General features: G+C 34.3%; 2 protein-coding genes across 13 annotated transcripts in view; both read left to right on the forward strand.

Annotated features, from left to right (window-relative positions):
* Window positions 1-27,913, forward strand: part of LOC128221341 (uncharacterized) — a 399,999-nt gene that overhangs the window by 82,154 nt on the left and 289,932 nt on the right. Inside the window, exons 1-3 of one of the 12 annotated variants that reach the window (XM_052929918.1) lie at window positions 12,003-12,047; window positions 12,873-12,902; window positions 19,503-19,571. The exons of 1 other annotated variant lie outside the window; for it this stretch is intronic. In XM_052929918.1, the coding sequence (XP_052785878.1) occupies window positions 19,531-19,571 (41 nt within the window). In that variant the 5' untranslated portion in view covers window positions 12,003-12,047; window positions 12,873-12,902; window positions 19,503-19,530. 10 more of the 12 variants (XM_052929920.1, XM_052929917.1, XM_052929919.1 and 7 more) reach the window with 10 other exon arrangements.
* On the forward strand, window positions 3,364-4,890 carry LOC128221529 (probable serine/threonine-protein kinase clkA). The gene has a single exon (XM_052930134.1). The coding sequence runs from the start codon at window positions 3,364-3,366 to the stop codon at window positions 4,888-4,890; it is 1,527 nt and encodes a 508-aa protein (XP_052786094.1).

A 27,913-nucleotide genomic window follows, 5' to 3' on the forward strand; every position in this document is an offset into this window, starting at 1 on the left:
CGCTACACGTCTCATGACACTTCTAGATCCTAGCTTTGTCTCTGATCCGTGTAAGGCGCTACACGTCCCATGACACTTCTAGATCCTAGCTTTGTCTCTGATCCGTGTAAGGCGCTACACGTCTCATGACACTTCTAGATCCTAGCTTTGTCTCTGATCCGTGTAAGGCGCTACACGTCTTATGGCACTACTAGATTCTAGCTTTGTCTCTGATCCGTGTAAGGCGCTACACGTCTCATGACACTTCTAGATCCTAGCTTTGTCTTTGATTCCGGGTAAGGCGTTACACGTCCCATGACACGTCTATATCCTAGCATTGTCTCTGATTCCGGATGAGGCGCTACACGTCCCATACCACGTCTAGATCCTAGCTTTGTCCCTGATTCCGGGTGAGGCGCTACACGTCCCATGACACGTCTAGATCCTAGCATTATCTCTGATTCCGGATGAGGCGCTACACGTCCCATGACACGTCTAGATCCTAGCATTATCTCTGATTCTGGGTGAGGCGCTATACGTCCAATACCACGTCTAGATCTTTGCTTTGTCTCAGATTCCGGATGAGGCGCTACACGTCCCATACCACGCCTAGATCCTAGCTTTGTCCCTGATTCCGGGTAATGCGCTACACGTCCCAAGACACGTCTAGATCCTAGCATTGTCTCTGATTTCGGATGTGGCGCTACACGTCCCATGACACGTTTAGATCCTAGCTTTGTCTCTGATCCGGGTGAGGCGCTATACGTCCCATACCACGTCTAGATCCTAGCTTTGCCGCTGATTCCGGGTGAGGCGGTGCACTTTTCATACCACGATTGGTGCATGTATACAAAGTAATCAATGACACATATATTCAATAAAATCGTAACAGTTACGAAACATACAATTAATACACAATGATAGTGATAAAAACATGTGGATCCAAAGTGGATAGGGGTTGTGGCACTCATTATGTGCCTACTAGAATATTTCAAATGAGCTTGATGTGTTAATATTGCAGCAACAATATAAGATTTCACCACAGCGTACCATATCTGACTGTAATTAACCAAAGGAATATTCTGGGGGTGGGGATGTCTCCAAACACCCATCCTCCACAGAAAAACCCACATACCACATTAAGATCATTTTTCATATTTTTGAAAAGAGGTGCATGTGATTGGGCTACCAAGGCCATCTCAAATCAATTAAATTGCGTCTCCACTCAAAAAACATTTGGATGTCATATTGTTAATGTATACAAATGACACATAATCTATATACGAAGGCACTGTATAAAAGCACCTGGCGCCGGTCTTTTTTACCAAATTAGCCCTGCTTCACATGTGTTTTTGTCTTGCTGTTCTTTTTATGCTCATATTCAGATGTATCTTTAGGATTGCCACTCTATGCCTAGATTTAGATACAAAACAAACAATTATGACCGTGATTCATTATATGCTTGCTATATATCAACAGTTTTCATCGGTCGATAGACTGATAGGTGACAAAACATAGAAAAAGATATTAACTGGCAAAAATTGATATTTTCCCATTTTTTCCCATAAACAGTTAGACAAGAATAAGTGACTTAAAATGGAACTAATGTCAATGACATATTTCAGTTTACATTGCATTAATGAATAAAAGCAATCTTTAAATTATGCTCAATCCTCCTTACGGTAATCTCAAAATATCTCAGAAGTGAGTCAACAGCTGCAAACCTTTCTTATTAAATCGGCCTTGACAATTTAGTTCTGTGTAAATATCACTTGTATACTTTTGGCGAACTATTAAAACAGAAAATCCTTTAATTAGGCGTCAACTCTGCAGTTCTTGAAAATGTGTGTATTGAAATAAATATTGTTTGAACCAAATTATGTTGGGTATTTTAAAGCTGCTTGCCTAATATGTTATGTTATGTTAAATGTATATTTTATGATATTTCATTTCATTCCATTAACAGCACTACTAAGAATCCCCAATTTAAGATTATGTTTGAAAGCATGGCGAGAGTTCATCTTTGTACTCGCCGTGTCGGGCTAGGATTTCCCTTCTATCGCCACCTCAAATGTATAAAATTGAGTGGCACAAAGGAGTCAACATGTTTGTTGAAATTTATCCAAAAGAGCGAGCATGCACATGTATTATTATTATCCCTACCAATACATGACCTCTGTTGCAATTTACAAAAAAACAGCACTACTCCGACAAGTGTTGTTTGTATTGTTAATGAACAATTGATTCGAAAGACAACTGTGAGCTTGCATGCAGTGTGTTTAATACATTAAACATTAACAATTTATGGTATATTCCGTGAAAATGAACGTGAGTCTTTTTCATTTGCGTTAGAAGAGTTGTGATTTGTGTATATATGTAAAATTACAATTTAGAATTAACTCACTTATAAAGTTCACCAGGCTTTTTATAGCGCGCGTATTCATTGCTGACATGAAAATTGAACTTCTCATGAATAATAATATGGTGATGTGCATCTAACGAGGCGAGTCTTGAGGAAGGAATCGGCTCAGACAGGCCAACAACTCCTACCAAGAAGAGTACGACAACACTACACCTACATCCAACCTTTGTTACAAAGACGCCAACAATTTGTAAGGATGCGCTTAAAGCATTTACCTCCCCTGTTTAAATTATTGATGGTTGACTTAACGTGAAATCAACATCTTGATATTCAGAACACCAAAACGACAATGATATTTGCCATATTTTAGAAGCATCACTCCAATATCCAGTTGCACTGCAAAATCTTACACCAAACTACCCGCTCCGCCCAGGAAAATGCATATAGAGGATACAGAAGTATCGAACTATTGCAACAAAGTACTATTTGTAACGTTAAGCGTTACATAGTATAAATCAAATTTCTACCCCTATTCTGCCAAAGTGGAGAGATAAGTATTGAGTTTAAATGACAAGGACAACTAAGTAGAACATTATCGCGCACTAAAACTCTACCTAACTCATTTATACAATTCCTACAGCAACCCATGAAACCGTACATCGACGTCGATACGGAATGAAAAATCACACCAAAAGACATCTATAAGCTACTCAAATATAAAAATTAAGTGAGTTTCTTATCATCATTATTGTTAAGCTCAAGACAAATATTTAACCCAGCAGCGTATTGCAAAAGAAAGATAACTTGTGACTTTACATCAAGTATTTCAGTATTAAGAGTTGTTCCCTTTGATTAATTGCACTAGATCAAGAAAGACGACTTTTCTAATCTTAAAAAGAGTCTCTGTTAACCTTCAGAATATTGTTCTCCCCTTAACCAATAAATGTTATTATTATCGGGTAAAGCTTAATTGTCAGAAATATGTCGATGTGAAACTTGCGCATACAGAAAAATCCTGCTTTATGCCCCCAACACCGCAAGGCGAGTCTGGACGTAACTACACCAAAGTGAACCTACACCTACTGCGGCATAGCGAGTGTGGTTGTAACTACACCAAAGTAAATTTACACCTACTGCGGCATAGCGAGTGTGGATGTAACTACACCAAAGTAAACCTTAACCTACTGCGGCATGGCGAGTGTGGTTGTAGCTACACTAAAGTAAACCTACACCTACTGCGACATGGCGGTGCTGGATGTAACAACACCAAAGTGAACCTAAACCTTCTGCGACATGGCGGTGCTGGATGTAACAACACCAAAGTTAAACTAAACCTACTGCGACATGGCGGTGCTGGATGTAACAACGCCAATGTGAACCTAAACCTACTGCGACATGGCGGTGCTGGATGTAACAACGCCAAAGTGAACCTACACCTACTGCGACATGGCGGTGCTGGATGTAACAACACCAAAGTTAACCTAAACCTTCTGCGACATGGCGGTGCTGGATGTAACAACACCAAAGTTAACCTAAACCTACTGCGACATGGCGGTGCTGGATGTAACAACGCCAATGTAAACCTAATCCTACTGCGACATGGCGGTGCTGGATGTAACAACACCAAAGTTAACCTAAACCTATTGCGACATGGCGGTGCTGGATGTAACAACGCCAAAGTTAACCTAAACCTACTGCGACATGGCGGTGCTGGATGTAACAACGCCAAAGTGAACCTACACCTACTGCGACATGGCGGTACTGGATGGAACAACGCCAATGTAAACCTAAACCTACTGCGACATGGCGGTGCTGGATGTAACAACACCAAAGTTAACCTAAACCTATTGCGACATGGCGGTGCTGGATGTAACAACGCCAAAGTTAACCTAAACCAACTGCGACATGGCGGTGCTGGATGTAACAACGCCAAAGTGAACCTACACCTACTGCGACATGGCGGTACTGGATGGAACAACACCAAAGTATACCGATACCTACTGCGACATGGCGGTGCTGGATGGAACAACACCAAAGTGAACCGATACCTACTGCGACATGGCGGTGCTGGATGGAACAACACCAAAGTAAACCGATACCTACTGCGACATGGCGGTGCTGGATGTAACAACACCAAAGTTAACCTACACCTACTGCGACATGGCGGTGCTGGATGTAACAACACCAAAGTTAACCTAAACCTATTGCGACATGGCGGTGCTGGATGTAACAACACCAAAGTGAACCGATACCTACTGCGACATGGCGGTTCTGGATGTAACAACACCAAAGTGAACCTAAACCTACTGCGACATGGCGGTGCTGGATATAACAACACCAAAGTGAACCTTAACTTACTGCGACATGGCGGTGCTGGATGGAACAACACCAAAGTGAACCTAAACCTACTGCGACATGGCGGTGCTGGATGGAACAACACCAAAGTGAACCTAAACCTACTGCGACATGGCGGTGCTGGATTTAACAACACCAAAATGAACCTAAACCTACTGCGACATGGCGGTGCTGGATGTAACAACACCAAATGAACCTAAACCTACTGCGACATGGCGATGCTGGATGTAACAACACCAAAGTGAACCTTAACCTACTGCGATATATCGGTGCTGGATGTAACAACACTAAAGTGAACCTTAACCTACTGCGACATGGCGGTGCTGGATGTAACAACACTAAAGTGAACCTTAGCCTACTGCGACATGGCGGTGCTGGATGTAACAACACCAAAGTGAACCTAAACCTACTGCGACATGGCGGTGCTGGATGGAACAACACCAAAGTGAACCTAAACCTACTGTTACATGGCGGTGCTGGATGTAACAACACCAAAGTGAACCTAAACCTTCTCTGACATGGCGGTGCTGGATGGAACAACACCAAAGTGAACCTAAACCTACTGCGACATGGCGGTGCTGGATGTAACTACACCAAAGTGAACCTAAACCTACTGCGACATGGCGGTGATGGATGTAACAACACCAAAGTGAACCTAAACCTACTGCGACATGGTGGTGCTGGACGTAACAACACCAAAGTGAACCTAAACCAACTGTGACATGGCCTTGCTGGACGTAACAACACCAAAATGAACCTTAACCTACTGTGACATGGCGGTGCTAGATGTAACAACACTAAAGTGAACCTTAACCTACTGCGACATGGCGGTGCTGGATGTAACAACACTAAAGTGAACCTTAGCCTACTGTGACATGGCGGTGCGACATGGCGGTGCTGGATGTAACAACATCAAAGTGAACCTACACCTACTGCGACATGGCGGTGCTGGATGTAACAACGCCAAAGTGAACCTAAATCTACTGCGACATGGCGGTGCTGGATGTCACTTCACCAAAGTAAACCTAAACCTACTGCGACATGGCGGTGCTGGATGTTACAACACTAAAGTGAACCGATACCTACTGTTGCATGGCGTGTCTGGATTTTACTTCACCAAAGTTAAAGTATGCCTACTGTGGCATGGCGATTCTTGATGTCACCTCACTTGCCTGAACCTAAACCTGTTGTGATTCTGGATTTTACTACATCCAAGTGAATCTTTGAAGCGAAATATTTCTTGTACACATACGATATTTGGGACGCGGTTTTGGGTAATAGGTTAAGGTTAAGAACGTAAGAGAGGCTTTCGATCATGTTTTCAATTTATACTTAAAGCTGCACTCTCACAGAAGTTCCGTTTGTACAACTTTTTTATTTTTTGGAATGAGCAAATTTTTGCGTAAATATCTGCAAATCAGTCAAAAAAGACTGCTGACTAAAGATCATATCGCAAGTTTTCATATTTCCGTTCGGAAATGTTTTATGGATAAAAGCGTTACTAACGGTTTAAAAAAAATGCATAAAACATCAATTTTTGAACATAATAATTATTAGTTTTTGTCAGACGTCCTATATGACTAGTTTTAATGCATTTTCGTATAAATTGACTATACCAAGACAAAAAAATAAAATGTCAAAACGGTAATACTGAGAGAGTACAGCTTTAATGCTTAGTCCACCAAGCAAACAAAGTACTCTGTTTTAACGTTATGCGTTTTGTTTTAAAGAACTTAAATGATGGCGATATTATAAAGTATAAGTATATATTGAAGGTACTAATAGTTTGCTCAAAATAATTCAAAATAATGTTATACGTGAAGAAAACGTCTGCTCAAATACCAATACAATAACTGACATAAAGATTTAATCAAATGTGCATTCGATAGTATATGGTTGTTTTGTTATACTGTATTGTAAGACAGAAAAGTTATGAGCATATGGATAACAAAATGCATATTTACATTCTGGTCAATTCCAAAGATATATTTGGACATACTCAACGTTCATGTATTATAAAGACGCCACGTTATAAAATGTAAATTTATTTATCGCCTCTTTAACTAAAGTATACGTAGAGCTCAATATATAATACCTTATCAGAACTCACAGTTAACTAAAGGATAAAGTGGATACCGAGTAAGTCTCGTTTGAATCAATTCATAACGTATTCATAACGTATTACAGACACTTCCAAACATGTCCTAGCTCAACACGAAACCTGTCACAAACGGCTATGATTGAAAATACCTTTTTGCATTGAAGTGAAACTTAAAGGCGTAAACAACATACACTGTACGATAATAGATCGCACCAGTGTCCAGATGAAGGTGGTAGCTCTATGTTTCTAATAGATTTACTAGTGTGAACAGTTCGATAACAACACATTAATATATATTTTCGTTTAAGGACGTGCTTTTAAGATGAATTTAATATCCGAGGACTTTGCAAGTAAGTTTAACTCACTATGCAATCTTTTGTAATTATATACGTTCATGAACGTATATAGTAGATGAGCGGTCATAGTACATATGCACTGTGTTGTTTGTGGAGTTTTGTGCTTTGTTCCATGTTTCTTTGTTTTCGTGCTCAATGTCTTTGGCGTTTACCCTGTGCCATTAAACGGGGTTTATGTTTAAACTTTTGGCTACTGAGCTTGATTCTGTAGTTTTTCGTATCAATATTAATCCAGAAAAGCATCCTATTTATAGTTCATTTTCATCATAATTTCTAAATTTACATGTACTTTTTCATCAGTTCGTTTAAATTGTATTTCAATTCGTTATTTAATAACTATACATTGACGTATTTTTCCTCGAGAATATACCAAAGGAATATGTAGAGTGCAATCGCATTCTTTAGGGATAGTATAATTAGTTGATGTTTGTAAGCAAATATCCATATGTGAATTCACATATTCAAGGGAGTCGAGTCTGTCATATTCAAAATCTTCAAATATTCACGAACCATTAATATATCCGAAATTGGCCAAGCAACTGACATATTAAGTTATTTAAACATGGTAGAGAACAGACACATTTCTAGAGAAACAAGACGTTGTTTTGGCAGAAATACAACTACATTTTTTCCTATTGGTAGAAAACGCGAGCCTTTTGAACTCAGAATATACGGTCTCGTTCTGGAATATCAATGGCATGAATTACAATTCATGATATTTTAAAAATACATTTTATGACATTGGCCTATCATTTTTGGTTGGATGTCTATGATTTTACGCGCTCGCGTATACTTCACAAAAGCTTTCATTGATTATTAGCAAAGGAGCATTTGTATTTGAACAACTTTTAAGGATTAAAATATGCTATTCGAAGACAATGAGTAATATCATTTCAAACAGCTCAGACGCTCCATAGTTTATTCGCCACAAATAGACGCAATGAAAAGGTTGTAATGCGCAGTTTGTATTGATTATTGGAATAAAATAAACGTTTAAAATTGTGGTTCTTTAATATCAAGATATTTATACAGTGGTCTAAAGAATTGATCTCATTCATAACTTATTTTTACATACACGCTAAGCAAATGCACAAATCAAGTAAAGTAGTTTACAAATCGAAACAATGCATGTCTCTTCAAATGTCATCATTTGCATATTACCGAAAGCAATTCATGAATTAACAATGAAATATCATTTTCAATGAATGAATAGAATGGTTTATAGAATTTCAGGTATAAGTTTTTTTTGCAATGAAATTAATACCCTTGAAAGGTTTGTTTTAAATAACTTTTGCGTACATGATTTTTCTCCCCATATTTTGGTTTGTTATTGCAACAGTTTGCCTATAAATGACATTCATTTATATAAACGATCATTAAAACGACATTTGTGTTGTTAATGTTTTAAAAGCCTCATATTAGCACATTGTTAACCAGGAAAGATGATTATACATATATAAATGTATGCAGTCGAACCCCGTTGGCTCGAACTCGTTTGGCTCGATTTCCTCGTTGGCTCGAAGTAGATGTAAAGGACCGATTTCTTTAAACTGAAGTTAAAAATTCCTACTTGGCTCGAATTTTCCGAGGGTCGAGGTAATTTCGCCGGTCCCTGGGAGTTCGAGCCAACGGGGTTCGACGCTACTATTACTGTTTGATTTATGAAAGGGAGGTAATAAAAAACAATACAATGAATATATAGCAACTTTATTAATTTGTTACTTAAATAACATAATGCCTATTTAAAAGTGCTCTCATTAAAAATATGGAATATTCGAACCAACATGTTGTAACTTTTCTATTTCAATGGTTTAAATCTATGATGGATGGATTTCTCTTAAAGGCCTAGTTTAATCCTTCCATACGTACCCCCCCCCCCTCTCCCCCCAAAATCAAACAAAAAACAAACAACAACAAAAAACAAAAAAAACTGTGTACAGTACATAACCTCTGTTTATTGAGTTTAATCTACTTGCCTTGATCCTTCTTATCAGATCTCCGATTTGAGAATCCTGCTGTGCAGTTTTGGAAGTTTTATTAGGTAAATGGACCCTTAATAGTCCTGAACCATTAAACGAAGACACAGGATATAAGCCCCTACTCTGACACCAGTGCAACACGCAGGAGATGCACAGCAGGCGATTATCATCCAAAACATTCCTTAGACTAGGCATTTACTATCGCATATCACTATAAATAACAGTAATAAACATTTTTGGAAATATTCTAGGTTGCTGGCATAAATGAAGAATTGTGAGCGGTTAAGGGTTTTAGATAATAAATATAAGCGAATGCTGCAAATATTAGTGAGAGGTTTTCAAGTAGGGTATTCCTTGTATGTAGTTTCTTTTTAATTATATATGTATTCCGTGTTTTGCATAAGTATTCCTATCTAAAAGGCATTTTTATACCGAATAGCTCGAATGTGCGTCGTTTCGTCAAAGTTATTATATTTTTACTCAAGAAGTGCTAAAGAACGCCTGTTCTTTGTCGTCGTCGTTATTCGTTTTCCTCTACATATAATCATAGCCTTTCTTCTTATATTTATTGGAATCTGTTTTAGATAATTTACAGGAATTAATAATGATCTAATAATTAGTTATATTGCAAGTTTTAATATATTTTTTACAGTAGTTGGTATAGTTATTAACCAGTTTTATTGTTTGAAAAGGAGATGGTGAGACGTTCTAGTCAGTGAAACATCATCTGTGCGTTCTCTTTAGAGCTATTTAGTGGATTATATAAAGTTGAAAATTCTATACAATGCAACTATACTGATTAACAGATAGCTGTTTCAATGTTAATTGAAGTGGTAGCCAGTATGTTTCAAAATATAACGACAATGATCAGTTTCTTGCAACATTCAAGCATAACATTGTATTGAGTTATCATTCTATACTAATAAAATACACCTGTTTTGAAAGATTACTCCGACTGTTTCAATCTTGTTACCTTTATTTGATCTGTTGATATTTAAATCAATTTGATTCTACAATTCAGGATCCATATTCACATAAAATTTTAAGTCTTAGTTTGATACAAAGACTCAGAAAAGCAAATTGTTGAGGTTGATGTAAAGATGCTATTACCTGAGCAATGATGGGAAGGTTCTTTAATCGGTTGCAAAAACCTGTTCTATAATGACAAATTTAGTAATTGCATAGATGTTTTGAAGCATTAAGAAATTTTGTTTTCAAATTCAGAATTAAGACTTAAGTGAATACTGACCAACATCCCCATCAAGTTTGAGCTTTTTTATTATTTCTGATCGGAAAGGTGTTTATGTTTAGGACCACTGTGACCTTTATGATTAATCTGCTTACCCGCATATTGGTACAGGTATTCAGTACGTCATTTCCAAACACCATAACCTATTTGACGACCCCAGGTCCAAACATACTTGCTATAAATCTGATAAGCTTTTTTAATCAATGTCACATTCTGATCTCAATAAAAACGTGTGTATGCGCAACCTCCCTGCCAAATTTGAAGGATGTAGGTCCAAGCGTACTCTTGGTATCAATCGCGTAAATTCATGATCATTGCGAACTTTGAGCCGCTTACCATAATCAATAGGGGTTATCTGCTAACCAAGAACTACCTCCTTCTCAAGTTTGAGACCGTCGGCCATGCCCATAACAACCTACACAGAGAGATGTTCATTATTATTATTAACGACACGATCATACCATCTCTTTGTCTGCAAAACTATTGAACTAACATATATGCAATGTGATTTAAGTCCTTAAATGCACCCTTTAATTGTATTTGCATATGCCATAGCCATATATAATTGAACTCATCCTTATAAATTATTGAAATGATCTAATTATTTATACCCGACAAAATCTTCACAGGCATAAATTGAAGGAATCTAACGCTCCACTATAAGGGAATAGCAGGCCGCTTACAGTGGTGCTTTGGATGCCTTTAATTCCGTTGTATTAGTGCGTTAGATGCCTTAGATCGCATACCAGTGGCTCATTCGATATAATCGTTTTTCTTAAAGCGTCCCGTTATTGCACTTTATATCCTCTGTAGTGTCGCGTTAGTCGGGTCAGTCACATAGGAGCGTTAGAAGCCTTTTGGTACCGTCAATCGTACGTTAGTGGTTTTTACTTCCCTTACTGGCTTTCTTAGTGACATAGAGGGTTAGATGTATACAGTTATCTTACTTAAAATGTTGAATAACCAATAGGCATTGTTAAGCAAGTTAGTAATAAATATATATGTATAATTAAACTGAATCAGAGAAAGAAAACGTGATATTTATTTTCCATAATTTCATTAAAGGTTCGTAAAACGTACGTCTCATTCTATATTTTAACAGGAAATGACGTCATAAGCGTTAAACAGCATTATGGTGTCATCACACCGGGTGAGACGTCGCAATTTAAAAAAAATTTAAACTCTATTTTGGAATTCTTATTGGGTACCATCCCATTAAATTCATCCAGGTACAACCAATATGCGATGCATGCAGTGCGGGAAATGGCATTGCTTTGCCTTTGTTTATAGGGTTCGGCTATCATTAGCGCAGATTAAACAAGTAGGTCGTTTTTTATGTTCAACAAAAAAATGCAAGAGATAAAAGAAAAATATATCACGTGTCGTCATACTCGCTTACTATTTTACATTTCCAAAATTCGCTGAATAGAGTTTTGCATTATATTATGACTCGTTCGAATCCTTTATATATTGAAAATGATTGTCATTTGTTTACAATTGGCATGATTTCAAATTATCGATTGTTATAATTCAATTTGAGAATGTGAACTAGACCCGATGCCATAGGCAAATTTAGTTACCTCTGTGCCTTCGTATTGCATAAACACGTGAACACGGTTTACATTTTCTGAAATTGTGAATGATATTGCTCTCGGCGGCATAACAGGTATGTGGATTTGACTTGTTATACATTTAAACAAAAACAAAACTAGGTAACCGTTTTACAAGTATATGTCACTTCTTTCTGTAGACTGTTTAATGTATATTTTAAGAAATTATATTGTTGTTTTTGTAATTGGTAAAAACATATTAGTGCTGTGGACGGGGACATTATTTGGCAACCGATAGGTACTTATTGGGCGAGCCGAGAACTTTTCCCCACCTACGGCATTAACCTGTTATACTATTTAAACAGTCAAATAATCAGATTTTAACAAAACTGATGTTAAATATATGTTTTTCTTTTTTAAAAAATGATTAAAAACACACAAACACACAATAAGCAAAAGGAATAAGATAGACGAGTTTGACAATATGTTATGTTATATAAATCACATAAAAATGTTTACACGCCTTACACAAAGGACACGTTACTTTAACGATTAACGTGACATTTCAGATTAAGTCAGAATCAACGTCATGCGAAACATTATTTTTATATAACAAAACACGTTGTAAAAAACGGTAAACTTCATTAATATATATTAACAAAATTTTGTGACTCTTCAACTGGACTACCGCCTATTTCAGCATACGTTTTTGAAGCTGTATAACCCTTTTGATTGATAAAATGATAGCTATAATATACAAGTAACGTGTTTTATTCACATTTCTTTCAAATTAACCTTGGTATCCTTCATAAGAACTATTGTTTTTTTGCTATTAAACAAATGCGTTTTCACAGGTCGTATTTTGCCGAGTTAACATGCAAACATGTTTTTACTTTGAATTAGATAGAGATTCGCCTACATGTTTTATTTTATATTTGCAGTTTAGACACAAAGCGGCGAAAGTCAATAAGGTAAGGCAAGTTTTGACAGTAGCAATCAAGACCTTAAATTCTTCTCATTCATTTTGACTTCTTTATGAACCTTAAACGTACCCACAAAAGCCTTGCGCTCGAAGGTTTAATTTCCATAAAGGTCTCAAAAAACAATATGATTTAAATGAATGAAAACCTAATAGTCTTTTAATTTTATTGACGTTTTGGACGTTACAAAATAAAAGTATATACTTGTTGTTACATGTTTAGACTTTACAAAGCAACTGTGAGTGCTTTATATTCCATTTAGTTTAGATTACATTTGCCATAGAGAGTTTAAACATAAAACAATAATATTTATGTAGTATTCAAAAAGGCATAAGGCTGAAACGTCAATAGAGAATTGACTAAATGAATAAAAGAGGTACATTCCTTGATGAGTAATTACACTGAACATCTAGTTTGTTTAATCACCTGTTACGTGATGCCTAGTTTAAAAAGCTATTCTTCACCAGTTTCATATTGTTTCACAGCCGGTGTTTTTAGAAGGAAAATACATGTAATTTAGATCCATGGCGTTGTCCTTATTATGAGTATGTTTTTTGTATAAACAAAGAATTTCTTTTTTTTCTGTTATTGTTATTAAAACATTTCAATCCCTTTCTGTATTTCTGAATTACCTGGTTTAAAAATAATACAGCAAGAAAGCTCATTAAAGACATCTAAGCTAAAGCTCATAAAAGACATATAAGGCAAAGCTCATTAAAGACATCTAAGGTAAAGCTCATTAAAGACATCTAAGCTAAAGCTCATTAAAGACATCTAAGGTAAAGCTCATTAAAGACATCCAAGGTAAAGCTCATTATAGACATCTAACCTATAGCTCACTAAAGACATCTAAGCTAAAACTCATTAAAGACATCTAAGCTAAAGCTCATTAAAGAAATCTAAGCTAAAGCTCATTAAAGACATCTAAGCTAAATCTCATTAATGACATCTAAGCTAAAGCTCATTAAAGACGTCTAAGCTAAAGCTCATTAAAGACATCTAAGCTAAATCTATGTGCAAATTTAAAAACAATTTAAAACTGCTCTGTTTTAGTGAACATAAATTACTAACTCGTGCCTTTTCAAATGTACAGTAAAGTTTTAACGCATTGTTTATTATAAGGAAAACTAGACTTTTACTTTTTGAAATTCGAAAAAGACGAATGCTATTCAATTGAGAAATTGTAAGACGTTACAATTAACTTTCTTTCACAATCGAAACGCACAATATTTCTTTCCCAAATTTGTGTTTCGTTTTGTGATATTATTTATGTTCTATTATGGTTTAGTTTGCCGTCTAACCCAATTACGTGCCACAACCTTTTGAAATATTTATTGAGATGTTTATCATTCAGGTGCGGCTTTAAAATTTATAAGATATCATGTTATTTTCGTGTCATTTGTTCAATTATTCTCAGATAAAAGGTAGATCCCGGACTGATCGTCATATTAATTGTTTTAAAAGTAAACTTTGTATTTGGTTTCCAAAGGGTTGTCTTTGTTTGCAGCTGCAAAAGCCATTAGAGTAAACGCAGTCCTCTTTAGAAATTATATACCATTCATACACCTCAAGATCTTTTCGTTCACAGTCAATATTACTTTCCGATGTCAGAAAAAACTTTATATACACTTCAACATCTGTCTTTAAATATATAATATTATAAGCTTTTATTCCTTAATTTGCAAATGAATTTCATGTTCATATATGTTAGTTCTAAAATTTGGACATATAGCATTATCCCTCGATCCTATGGTTACTACACTCTCTGTCTGTCTATCTGCCTGCCTGTTATTCTGTCCGTGATCTCTCCAGTATGTCGTCTAGATACACTACAGCGTCATTGATCTTCAGGTGATGATTAAACGCGATTTCAGCCTGTATACTCTATTATATCCATTTACAACGAGCCATAGGAACATTTTACTTGTATACCATATCGTTTGTTTTTGGTTGATAATGGCGTTGTTGTGTACTTTTGTAACCTTTCAGGATACGTGTCTTACACTTAATACAAACTTCTTTATGAAAATGTTGTTTTCTTGTATGTTCATGCCTTTGTTGCTCAACTCGTGAACATGTTTTTTCACTGACCCATGTTGAACTTGTATGGATTATGACCTCTCGTGAAAATATTTGTTCTCTGACCCTTCGTGAACATGTATGATCTACGACCAATCGGGAACATATTTGATCTATGACCACTCGTGAACATATTTTATCCACGACTACTCGTGGACATATTTGCTCTATGACCACACATGAACATATCAGCTCTTTGACCACTCGTGAACATATTCGCTCTATGACCACTCTGTAACATATTTGCTCTTAGACCACCCGTGAACTTTTTTGCTCTATGACCACTCGTTAACATATTGGTTTTATGACCACTCGTGAGCGTATGACCCCTTGTTAACATATTAGTGTTATCACCACACGTGAACAGAAATGCTGTATGACCATTCGTGTACATATTGGTTCTTTGACCACTACTGACCAGATTTGCACTATGACCACTCGTGAATAAATTTGCTTTTTGACCACTCGTGAACATATTGGTTCTTTAACCACTCCAGGACATATTTGTTCTATTACCACTCGTGAACATATTGGTGTTTTACACCACTCGTGAGCATATTTGTTCAATGACCCCTCCTGAACATGTTTGATCTATGACCACTCGTGGACATATTTATTCTACGTCGACTTCTTAAAAATAAATATGACCACTTCTGAACATATTTGTTCTATGACCAGTCGTCTATTCTCATTTCAAAAGGTATTTCTGACTTTAAAAGTGCAAAGGGTTTGTAGACTTGTTTAAGTTTGAAAACAAGGGAACATTTAGGTTACACTGCTTTTACTTTCTGTGGTTTAGCGCTATTGTACAGAGAAACTGTTATGGAATTAAATAATATGTTTTAATATGAATCTAAACTTATACTATGCGCACTTGTAAGCCAGACGATATTACTGATATGAAGGCCGTAACAGATTTTAAAAAGGACCATTTTTTGAAATTTGTTGTAAAACATTGTTAACACTCACCGCTTTATGAGTTTCAGGTTTTGTATAATTTAACTTTTTATCATTGCAATGAAATATGTGGGCTCTCAAAACATTGTTTTGGATTCTGTATTCATATTCTTAAAGATTGACGGTCCAAACTTTTAAGAACTTATGATGGTATTAGACGGTTGTATTATGTCTCTTTTATCAGAGGAAAGTCCAATCGTTAAATTTTATTATACTGTGTTCTGCATTCATAAGTCATGTAGTAAAAATCGATCGAGGCCTCCGCTACTTTATCTGTTAATATAAAACATTGTATTTTCAGTACTGCAAGGCCAGTAATTACCGTCTAGATCAACAGATCGATGCTATTAAACTTTACTTAAATTCGTCTTTTATTAAACAAGTATGTATCATTGAAGAACATGTGCGTCAAATCTCAAACGAAATGCTCTTTGTATAACAAATTGAATATCCCTTTGAGAGATACCCGTATAAAATGAATCGATTTTGGGACTATTTAAACATTCTTTTATTATGTATTGGTATCATTTGTTTGCTTGTTCACGATATACAAAGACAAAATAGCATGCTTCAAAATCCATCATTCATAACCGCATCTTTGAAAATACGTATACAAGTCATCTTTTATTCAAACAGAATAACCACCAGGAACCTATGCAATCAATTAAACGTTTGCATTATTAAAGATACTATGATTGAAATTTTACAGAATATGCTTTCACTGATAATATCTCGCGAATCGATGTGTTTATATTCTATTCGTATAAGCCTATTTCATAAGAAGTGGGCTATTATTTTACATCCATACTGTAATCTGTTTGATCTTGAAAACCAAAAATATATACAACCCTTAAGCTCTGTAGACTTACACTCAGATCAGATTTTAATGCACAAGGATGAAAACCAAAGCATGACACTTCAAAAGAAAACACACGCACAATGTTAAAAATAAAATACCGACAATTGTAAAAAGAAGGAAAAACGCATCGGTCGATGAGAACTTATATATATATATATATATAAGACCGGTATGTGGACACCCAGTGCCACACTTGCCAAAATATTTATAAATAAGTGAAAAGTTAAAACTAACCATAAGAGCCTTATCGCCATTTGAAGTTAAACATTTATCTTACACTGTGCCATTTAAGTCACTAGTGAGAGCAATTTTACCCCAGAGTGCAAAATTATCATAAGGGCAAATAAGTGCAAATAAATGGATAAAGAAAAACTCACTTGTGAAAATTAACCCTCGGAGCAAATTTGCCCTTTCGTGCATCGACCAAAATGATCCATATAGAGACGACCAAAATATTAAAATATATATTCTCTAAAAATCGCAATTGCACGATAGGGAAATAGGTTTGATAAGTCTTCATTTTATATAATTATCCGATATTTCTCTAGCATAATACAAATATTCTTTCAGACAAGATCAGGTGTCATATTTACGAATGAAGATCTTATCAGAGTTTGTTTAAAGGGCATCTGCTTCCAATAAGAGAACACTAAGAGTGTTAAACGATTAGGAATGGTGCGAGGTTACAGATCAAGTTTAAGTTTCTTCTGTAGTATTGAACAAATTACATGCCACAAAAGATTTAAATAGACTTGATATAACTCAACCTTTCAGTGACAGTATTAATTATACATATATCCTCATGTCATTTGCGTGGTATTTTCAAAGTATGCCCAGGTATGAAGATAGACCAACGGACTAATTGTTATTTAATGTAAACACTACACCTGCCTTTAGGGATCGCTTCGTCCTCAGTCAATTTCATTTTCAGATGTCAGAAAAAACTATATACTCAGTTCAAATTAGTCTGTAAGTTAACCTTTCAGAACACATTTAGTTTTTCTTCATAAAAGTGCAAACTTTACGAAGAAGGATTTTGTCAGAGTTTGATTCAAACAGCATAACGATTAGGTGCCGATATGTTTGACACTCTCTAGTCAACATTATCTTGTTTAAAACATATTTTGCAAGGTGATAGTGAATTTAAATCACTATTTTTGTTTGCTTCAACAGAAGTTGTTTTGAAAGAAAAATCAACAATAAGCCACATGATATTGTAGATCTAATATTTTGGAACATGTTGACACAACAACATTTACCATACATAATAGCCATAGTTAAGGGAAAAGGGACAATTTACAATGCTAGTTTAATCCTAAACTGACTATCCCCTGTACCAATGCCACTGTAGGATGTAGCATGCAATTTATGTTGATCATGTCCCCCCCCATTATTATAGTGACAGTTTATTACTGTAAAAAGACAAAATCAGAGTGCCTTAAATAAAGAAATTCAGATGATGTCATACAGTACGGTACACATATTATTGCTATATAATGTTTTTTCTTCTAGTTTAATTGGCTGAAACCTTTCTTGCAATGTCAATACAATAGCTAGAAAATATATTTATTTTACTTTAAGTGTTTAAAGTATTCGAACCAACGTCTGTCATTTTTTGACGCCTTGTACTTATTATTTGGTATCATCTAAAACGGGTTTAGGTGTAGGGGAACATATGTGAGTAACGTTTATAAGCTCTTTTTATTTTTTTATTTTTTAAATCTCATACGTAAGCTTTATACAACAATAATTCAAAAAACTACTCAACTCTTTTGTAAAAGTAGTAATGTAGTGCTTTATTAATTATCCGTAATTTTCATTAGTCATTAGTTTAAAGCTGCACTCTCACAGATTTACCATTTTTACAACTTTTTTTTTATTTTTTGTCTTAGAAAGGGCAAATTTTTGCGTATATATCTGCAAACCAATAATATAAGATTGCTGACCAAAAAATCAGATCGTAGATTTTCATATTTCCGTTCGAAAATTAATGTTTTATGGCTGAAACCGTTACTAACGGCTTAAGAAAAATCTATAAAGCATCAATTTTTGAGCCTAAACATAAAAATCTGCGATCTAATTTTTTGTCAGCATTCTTATATAACTGGTTTCCATGGATGTTTGCTCGTTCCAAGACAAAACATAAAAAGTTGTCAAAACGTTCAATCTGTGAGAGTGCAGCTGTAAGTGTTTAAAAAATGAAGGTTTATTTCATTAGCTATTTGAAGAAATTGAGAAATACAATTTGAAAGGTCTTAAACTCTGAATAGCTGACTTAAGCGCCAGAAATAGACACAATTTATGGTGAATAATGCGCAGTTGTTCGTAATGAACGTTGTAAACCTTTAAGGTTTTTAAGAGTTGATATTCAATACCAAAGTATTTTGAGTAGCGATTCAAATAATTTCAATACTATATTTAATCAGTTGGCATTATTCCAAAATATCTATTGATATAATTCTGTTAAATATTTGAACAAGACCAAATGCCAGGCAGATAGCATAACCGTCGTGCCTCATTATTGCATAAGCACGTTAAACTGAACTTGTGAATGGCTTTATTTATCAACGCGGCTGCACAGGTATATGGATTTGGTTTGTTATACATTTAAACAAAGCAAAGAACTAGGTTCTCTGTTTATCATTAGATTATTTCAAATAATTTAAGACTGTTGAATTGTTTTGATTTTGTTGAAGGATAGAGAATAACAGCCTTGTGCAATGGATGGTGAAAGTTTATCTGACATGGCGTAGGAATTTATTTGGGTGAGTCGAACAACTTTTCCCATTTATGGCACTTACCAGTTATTTTAATAATTCTGTCGCTCATTCGTGTCATATGAAATATGCCAGTTCAATAAAACATTTGTTTAAAAGTTGTTTTTTTTTGTAAGAAATTAAAATAATTAATAGCCAAATTAAATAGTTTGACGAATTTGACAATCTGTAAAATAGATTTTCATTAACATATGTTAACGCATCTATCACAAAGCATACACTACTTTTACGATTAACGGAATTTCCGATTTGGTAAAAAAACAGTCATGTGAAACATTGTTTGGTCAAAAGTTGTAAACAATCTTGAAACTTAGCTTTGTTTTTCTGTATATACAATATTATATTTTCATGACATTTTACCTCCTTCTTTAAAATACGTTTTTGATGCTGCAAAGCACTTTTTACTATTTTTTATAAGATCAAACAAATGCTTTGTCACAGTATCAAGTAAACTTGTTGCTAATTGTTTAACTTAGGATCATAATTGATGCATTCCTATAATTTTAGAATTGCAGTTAAGAAACAACGCGAAAAAGTGGCAAAGTATGGCAAGTGTTTTCCATATCAAAATAGTTACAACCATTATTTTCTCAAAATTGTTTGTCTTTGTGAAAATTAAACGTTCGCAGAGTTGCGATGGGCTTAAATGATTGATTTCCATGAACAATAATTAAATAATACCCTTTTTGTTAATGAATAACTACTAGCACTTGACATAACACTGTAAGGATGTCTCACCCTAAAGGCGTTTGTTAACTAATGCCAGAGAAATTTATATAACATGTAAAGACTTAATGTGAGTGCGTAATACCTCATTTGGTATAAACTAGCTTTGCACTATAAAGTCTAAACTTGTAAAAATTTATTTCTCTGCCAGGATAATTAAATTAAAGAGATATATTTCCTTCTAAATCATTACATTGAGGAGTTTTTTATCACTTCTTCCGTGATGCATAGCTTGTTTTTTATTTAGTTTCAAATTGTTCCAGAGACGTTGTCATGGCGTTGTCCTTATTGTATGTTGTTAGTTTTGGTAGAAACAAGGATTTGCTAAGTGTATCCGTTATTTATGTTGTAGTGCTTTTGAATAGATTAATGAAGAATCGTTTTTCATGATTTAATAGTAATACAACAAAGAAAGTTTATTTAAGAATAAGACTAATTTAAGCTGATATCAGTGCAAAGAAAATTTAGAAAAAAAAACCTGCTTTGTTTTAATTAAAATTCAATTTCTTACTCCTGTCTCTCAAAGTACCATTAAGTTGTGATGATCATGATACCAGATTTTAGTCTTTATTCTTAAATCCGTTATTCCGTTAGTCTAAATCCTATGGGAGTTTCAGGCAACACTTTTGAACAAAAATCATATATATAAAACATATTTGGTTGTCTTTGACATTTAAGCTTACTGGATTTGGCTTTTTCAAAGTGTTTGAATAATACGGTTTATGGTTAGTTTTTTCCAAATGTTAATAAATTATTCGTTCTATTGCACCAAATATAAACGATGAAAAGGTAAAGGTTCATGTTGGAGGTTTTAAGATAAAAAATAAATAAAAATAAATGTAGGTTGGAAGCTATTCAATGCTTTATATAACATACACCCTGATATTTCGCAATCGAAAGTATAATTTGCAATGATTTAGAAGGGATTTCCATAGCTGTTTCACCGAACGCAAAGGTTTTTTTATTAAGAAAATAAAACTTCTGAAATATTAAACTCGGCTGGCCAAATAAGAATGCATATTTAATCGTCATATTTTGTTTGTATCAAGATGGTAAACAACATAAGATTTTATATCCCACTAAATTGTCCGTTCTTTTTACGTTATAGCTTAATCATGTTGAATTTAAATCTACACAGACAGTCTATGTTTGAGATGATAGATATCAATTTCAACTGTCGGTTGAAAGCAATTAAATGTTAAATATATAACCTACACACTGATATTTCAAAATCGAATTGCAATAATTTAGAGAAGGTTTTTGCATGTAAGCACACATAGGTTAATATTTCCGCACCTACTTGATGTATTGCATTGAGACCTTATACAATGGCACTCAACCATCCAATATACTTAAATGATCAAGTCAGATAACTCTGTTTTGCCTATAATTCAAATAATGGGCTTTTTTGTTCGAAATAGAAAATCTGGTTAAGGTTTTACATGTAACCACTTATTTAAGTCAATATCTCAGCAAATACAACATGTATTGCATTGAAACTTTATATAAGGGCTCCCAGCCATTCAACCTTCTTAATTTATTAAGTTAGATACCTCTTCTTGCATATAATCTAAATTTCACCCCTTTATTATTCCACTTAGACATTCTGGTCAAGGTTTTGCATGTAATCACATATAGGTTAATATCTCACCAAATACTTGATTTATAGAATGAGACCTAATACAGTGATCTATGCATGTTTCGCCAAAACTACTCAATTCTTACAATGAAAAGCGGCGGCATAGATGGATTTCACGAAGACCATGGCTGACTGAACAGCTCATGAATTATTTAGTGGGTGCAAGAACGATCTGCTGCTGATAAGCCCCCAGTAGTAAATTCAATACATTGGTGTTTGTATGGTCAGTTTATACATGTTTTCTGTAAGTAAAATTGGTGAAATGGTTTATAGTGTATGTGTTGTTGGGTGTGCAAATAGACAAAACAAAGAAAAGGGAATATCTTTGCACAGATTTCCTAAATACCCATTGAGTACAAGACACATTGGATACATTTGTAGGCTGTTGCAGACAATACAGAACAAAAAGATTCTGAAGTAACATATTACAATATAGACAACACCAAAGTGACATTTTTTACAGGTATATCCCGTGATTTATTTTTGTGAATATATATACTCAGATAGAACCCTATGTACTTAAAGTTGCACTCTTACTCCCAAATAAGATTTACCACAATTAATATAAATGTTTTGATATACCAAAAAAAGATGTCAAAAACAATGGTTCTTATGACGGATGCCGAGTTGAGTTTGAAAGAAAGGTGCAGAAAACACGGGATTTCTACCTAATTAGACAAAAGAAGATCGCAAAGAATCTTTTAGCACTCACCAATCATTTAATATTTTGGTGTTTTCAGATATTAAATACACGGTTACAACATTGTTATCAGTTATGAATATTTTTCATAAATGCATCATTTAGTAAGAAGTTAAAGGTTAATCACTCAAAATTTATGTTTGTTATACATGTTCATGTATTGATTTTGAATCAGAGTGTCACTTTAAAAAAAGACTGGCAATACTTTCACTTAAAGACTACCTCTTGATTGTCATGAAAATTGGATTAGGTCTTTCAAACAAAGACATATCATATAGCTTAACAGTTTTGGGGGCAACAGTTCCTCGAATTTGGAACACATGGGTACCAATTTTAGCTAAATGTTTGAAACAATTAATTGTTTGGCCAGAGAGGGAGGTGGCACGATCAAATATACCTGGAAGCATTTAAACCTGGTTACAACAAAGTGATTTCAATAATCAATTATTTTGTATTTTTTAATTGAAAGCCCGTATAATCTTACACCAGGAGCACAAACATGGAAATGGCAGTCTCTGGCACTGTACTTAGGATTCCTTCATTCACCGGACAAAAAAATAACTTTCTGGCAATGATGAACCGTCCAGAAAACTATCACATGTGAGAATACATGTTGAGCGTGTCATAGGGAGAATGAGGAAGTTTCTTATACTGGACTCAAGTATTCCTGTTAATCAACTTTCTTTATTGAATGACAATTCGATGCCTTCAATCGTTACATAGAACTGGGTGTTTACATCTAACAAGAAACGCAAAGCAATATTTGTAGTCTTATTTGTTTATTTTATGTTTATCGCTATAAACTGCCAAAATTACATTTTTTTTTTATTTTCACTCTTTTCTGTTTAGATACTGTATGAAAATATAAATACTGAAAATAGTTTAAGGATGACTCAATTTTCTTTGTTATCCCTGGGATAATATCTGACATAAACACTTTCAGTAGTTTTATTGTTAATCTTTCAAAAAAGTCATTGTCTCTCTGAACATGAACTGCTAAACTGTATGATTTACTCCCTAATACTTGCAATTATTTTGTAAGGATCAGGTAAAGTTCCTGCTCCAACAAAATATATATTGCTACATTGATGGGGGATAATTTCCATGCATAATCTGATAAATCAACTTGTTTAAATAACTCAAATCATTGATGTCTGCCATTACGTTCTATCATGTAAACTAGACCATTGAACTACATTGTACTATATAATGTATTAACCTGGACGGGCTTATCAGCAATGTTTTGCCCCCAGCTAGTACACGTGGTCAGTTAATGATATGCATAATCTATTTTTAGGTTATCTGAAATCCATCTATAGTCGAGCGCGCTGTCTCTGTGACAGCTCTTGTTTTATTTATTATATAGTGTTAAACATATTTTGACTATAACCTGTTTTAACAATAAATAACCAATTTCTTATCTTAATTTGATTTTTTGTCGACTATTATGTTTTGGAAAATTGACATTTTTACCTAATGGGATTAATAACGTGAGTTTACCTATATGTGTATGATCGCATGAGTCAACCACGAAACTGAAACCGAAAGTAGAATTTTCAAAAATACGTGTTACATCATGGGGTTTTCCGCAGGTATTATTTGACCAAGTAGAACATATCTGGTTGTGTTTGACATTTAAGCTTACTGGATTTGTTTTAAGGTAAGTGTATTTGGTACAACAAGCAAACTACATCACATTTTATCGATACATGTTATATTTTAAGCGTCACACTGTTGTTTCTTTGTCTTACACTGTTTTGTTTTGTCAAAATGTTTAATAAGGTAAATGTTTCATTGTTTATTCAAATATCAAATTCATATTCATTGTCTTTCACCAAATGTTTCATCTTAATCATAACACAGTTGTTTTTTTTGTTTTACATGTATAATTGGCTTGTCCAAAATGTTTAAATAATAAGGTATATGGTTCGTTTTTTGCCAAATGTTAATTCATTATTCGTCCTGTTGCACCAACTATAAACGATGAATAAGTTAAAGTTTATATTTGACATTTTAGATAAAAAAATAACTGTAGACTGGAAGCTTTTAAAGCTTTATATAGCATACACTCTGGTATTTCGAAATCGAAAGTCGAATTTGCAACAATTTAGAGGGGATTTCCATGGGTTTACTTTTAAAAAAAATCAAATGAATTTGTTCTGAAATACTGAACTAGACTAGCTTATAAGGTTGCATATATACTCGTCATATTGTTTATTAAGATGGCAGTCAGTGTAAGATCCTATATTACCCACTCAAATTTCCGTTCTTTTCACAAAATCGAAAGTAGAATTTGCAATAATTAGAGGGGATTTCCACCGCTGTCACAACCAACATAGGGTTACTAATTATGAAAATATAATGAATATAAATTATGTTTTGAACTATTGAACTCGGCTGACTTTATGCGTAAGCAAACGTACCCGTCTTATATATTATTTTGTATTAATTGGCAATCAGTGTAAGATACTTTGGATCCACTATATTTTCCATTCTTTTCACCTTAAAGCAGCTTAAACATGTTTGAATATACGACATATAATTGTCCCAAACTACGTTAATATTCTAGTGTCTTTTTCGGTTCCTGGCTGAGACGGTACAAGACCACAACACTTTTGGATCTTAGCTTGTTTTCGGTTTCCGACTACGCCTGAAAACAAAGTTGTGAGCCTGGCTAACTCTCACTTCCCTGTCGAGGATGTACACGTCCTAAAACACGTTAGGAGTCTAGTGTTTTCTCAGTTCCCTTGTGTGGCTATGAACGTCCCCTACCACGTCTGGGGCCAAACTTTACCGCGGTTTGCGGATGAGGCGATGCACATTCCATAACACGTTTGGAGTGCTAGTATACCTTTTTCCCGGTTCCAAGACGAGGCTTTGCATGTTTTGGGTTAACTGTCATGTACCTGTCCTTCTTTAAATAACATCAATCCACCCTGCAAGGGGACAGTCATTGTATTGCGTATATCTGTTTTACGCTCCAATTTGCATTTAATAATTTAACCGAAAGTAATTGCCGCTATATAATATATAAACATATTTGTGCTAGTTTTAAAGCTGCACTCTCATATATATCCTGCACATATTTTTACAACTTTTTTTATTGTTTGTTTGCCTTGAAAAGAACAATATTTTGCGTAAATATCTACAAATCATGATAAAAGATTGCTGACAAAAGATCAGTTCGCAGATTTTCATATTTTCGTTCGAAAATTAATGTTTTATGGACTTACGGTTTAAGAAAAATGCATAAAACATCAATTTTTGAACTTGAATATAAAAATCTGCCAACTTTTTTTGTCAGGAGTCTTATATAACTGATTTTTATGCATTTCCGCAAAAATTGGCTCATTCCAAGACAAAAAATAACAAAGTTGTCAAAACGTTCAATCTGTGAGAGTGCAGCTTTAAACATGTATATCAACTTTAATCTGTTTTAACGATTATTTGTCAATTAAATATCTTAAATGTACCTTTTTAAAAACAACGGGCTTTAATTTATTTAAGGTATTTCAATTGATTGGATTAATACCGTGTGGTTATTTTCATATGTATGATCGCATGAGTCAACAATAAAAATGAAACCGAAAGTAGATTTTCCAAAAATACCTGTTTCATGGGGATTTCCGCAGATTTCATTTCGCCATCTTAAACATATTTGGTTGTGTTTATCACTTTAGCTCACTCCAGGATTTGGTTAAGGGTAGGTTTACTTGGTATAACATGCACATTTCATACTATTTTAAATGCACATGTTGCAGCTTAACATTACCAAATATAAACGATAAATGAGTGAAAGTTCATGCTGGAGATTTTAGATGTAAATCGCATTGTTTGTTTGGATACAATTAAATGTTTTATAGACGCTACAACCTAAAGTTTTAAAATCGAAAGTAGAATCTGCATGAATATAGGGGAATTCCACAGCTGTCACAACCAACGCATAGGTTTACTTATTAAAGAAATAAAATGAATTTGTTTTTCAGTACTGAACTCGGCTCGCTTTATAAGATTTCCTATGTTCTCGTTCCATATATATATTTTTTTATTAAATGGTTATCAAGGTAAGATCCCATATATCCACTATAATTTCAGTTATTTTCACTTACTGGAGCTCCAACATGTTTGGATAAAATTGCATACAGACACAAATAATCCTATACATACGCAAACAAATTTCTCGTAAGATTAGTTTGAAAAATAGTAAATGTGACACACTGTACGTTGTTCGAGCAATTTATGAAGTTGACACTTTAGTTGCCTATCAATGTAAGCTGAAAGTCCAAACATCCATATTCGTTGCGCTTAGAATGCGCTTAGAATGAGTCGATACATCCATATCCTCGTACATGCGGGTGAGCCCATACATACATTTAGAAAGTATGAATGCATATATATGTGTACATTCATTATAAATGTATCCACCGCTATTCCAGTCATTTCGACAATGAAATTAATATAATATATGTTTTCTTGAGATCTGCTGATGTATACACGTAACGCTGTATTAATACGGTTAAAACTGAAAACCTTGTTTATTTCACGTCTTTAAATGGACTTTACACCAGATTGGCACCAATTTTTTTTTCTGTAACGAATCTCAGAACAATTATTTAATCAAATGTGTTACTCTTTGATATCATAATTGTAAAAAAAATACCAAAATGTAAAAACAAAAATATCGGGTCGGACACCGGGTTCGAACCGGGGTCGCCAAAATTACAGTCCAGCGTTGTATCCCGTGTGCTACGAAGGTTTACCATAAACGTTGAAATATTTATACACCTTACTTGGAAATATCACATGATAACACCGACTAGCCAATCACGCATAAGAATGAATTCTACTAGGTATACATACCTAATCTTTTTAATGGAAAAATATGAAAATACTGCCAAAAATGAATTAATTGTTAACTATATGGTACTTCAGTTAGTTAGTTTCAATACATTGTACACATAGATACCAAGTTTATGTCAGTTTTCGACAATTTTCTCTTTTTTTCGCTATTTCATCATACGTCGTATAGCCCCTTTAATAGATTAAAATTATTTAAAAAAAAATATGTTTCTTTATCTATGTCTTTAATGCTCACATTTCTTTCACAATAAACCATACTTTGAAAAGCCGGTTATTGTCTGGCGTACATCTGCAGCGAGCATTTAAATGAAGCTATTTCAAACTTAGACAAAAACACTGCCACTATAACCAATAGTTTGAAACGAATCATGTATTTTTCTGTGTACTTTATCTTAATTTAAATAT

Source organism: Mya arenaria, chromosome 16, assembly GCF_026914265.1.
Source record: "Mya arenaria isolate MELC-2E11 chromosome 16, ASM2691426v1".
NCBI classification, from domain to species: Eukaryota; Metazoa; Mollusca; class Bivalvia; order Myida; family Myidae; genus Mya; species Mya arenaria.

Bases quoted from the DNA above. Each gene is read 5' to 3' on its own strand.
- LOC128221529 (XM_052930134.1), top strand. From the start codon at position 3,364: ATGCCCCCAACACCGCAAGGCGAGTCTGGACGTAACTACACCAAAGTG.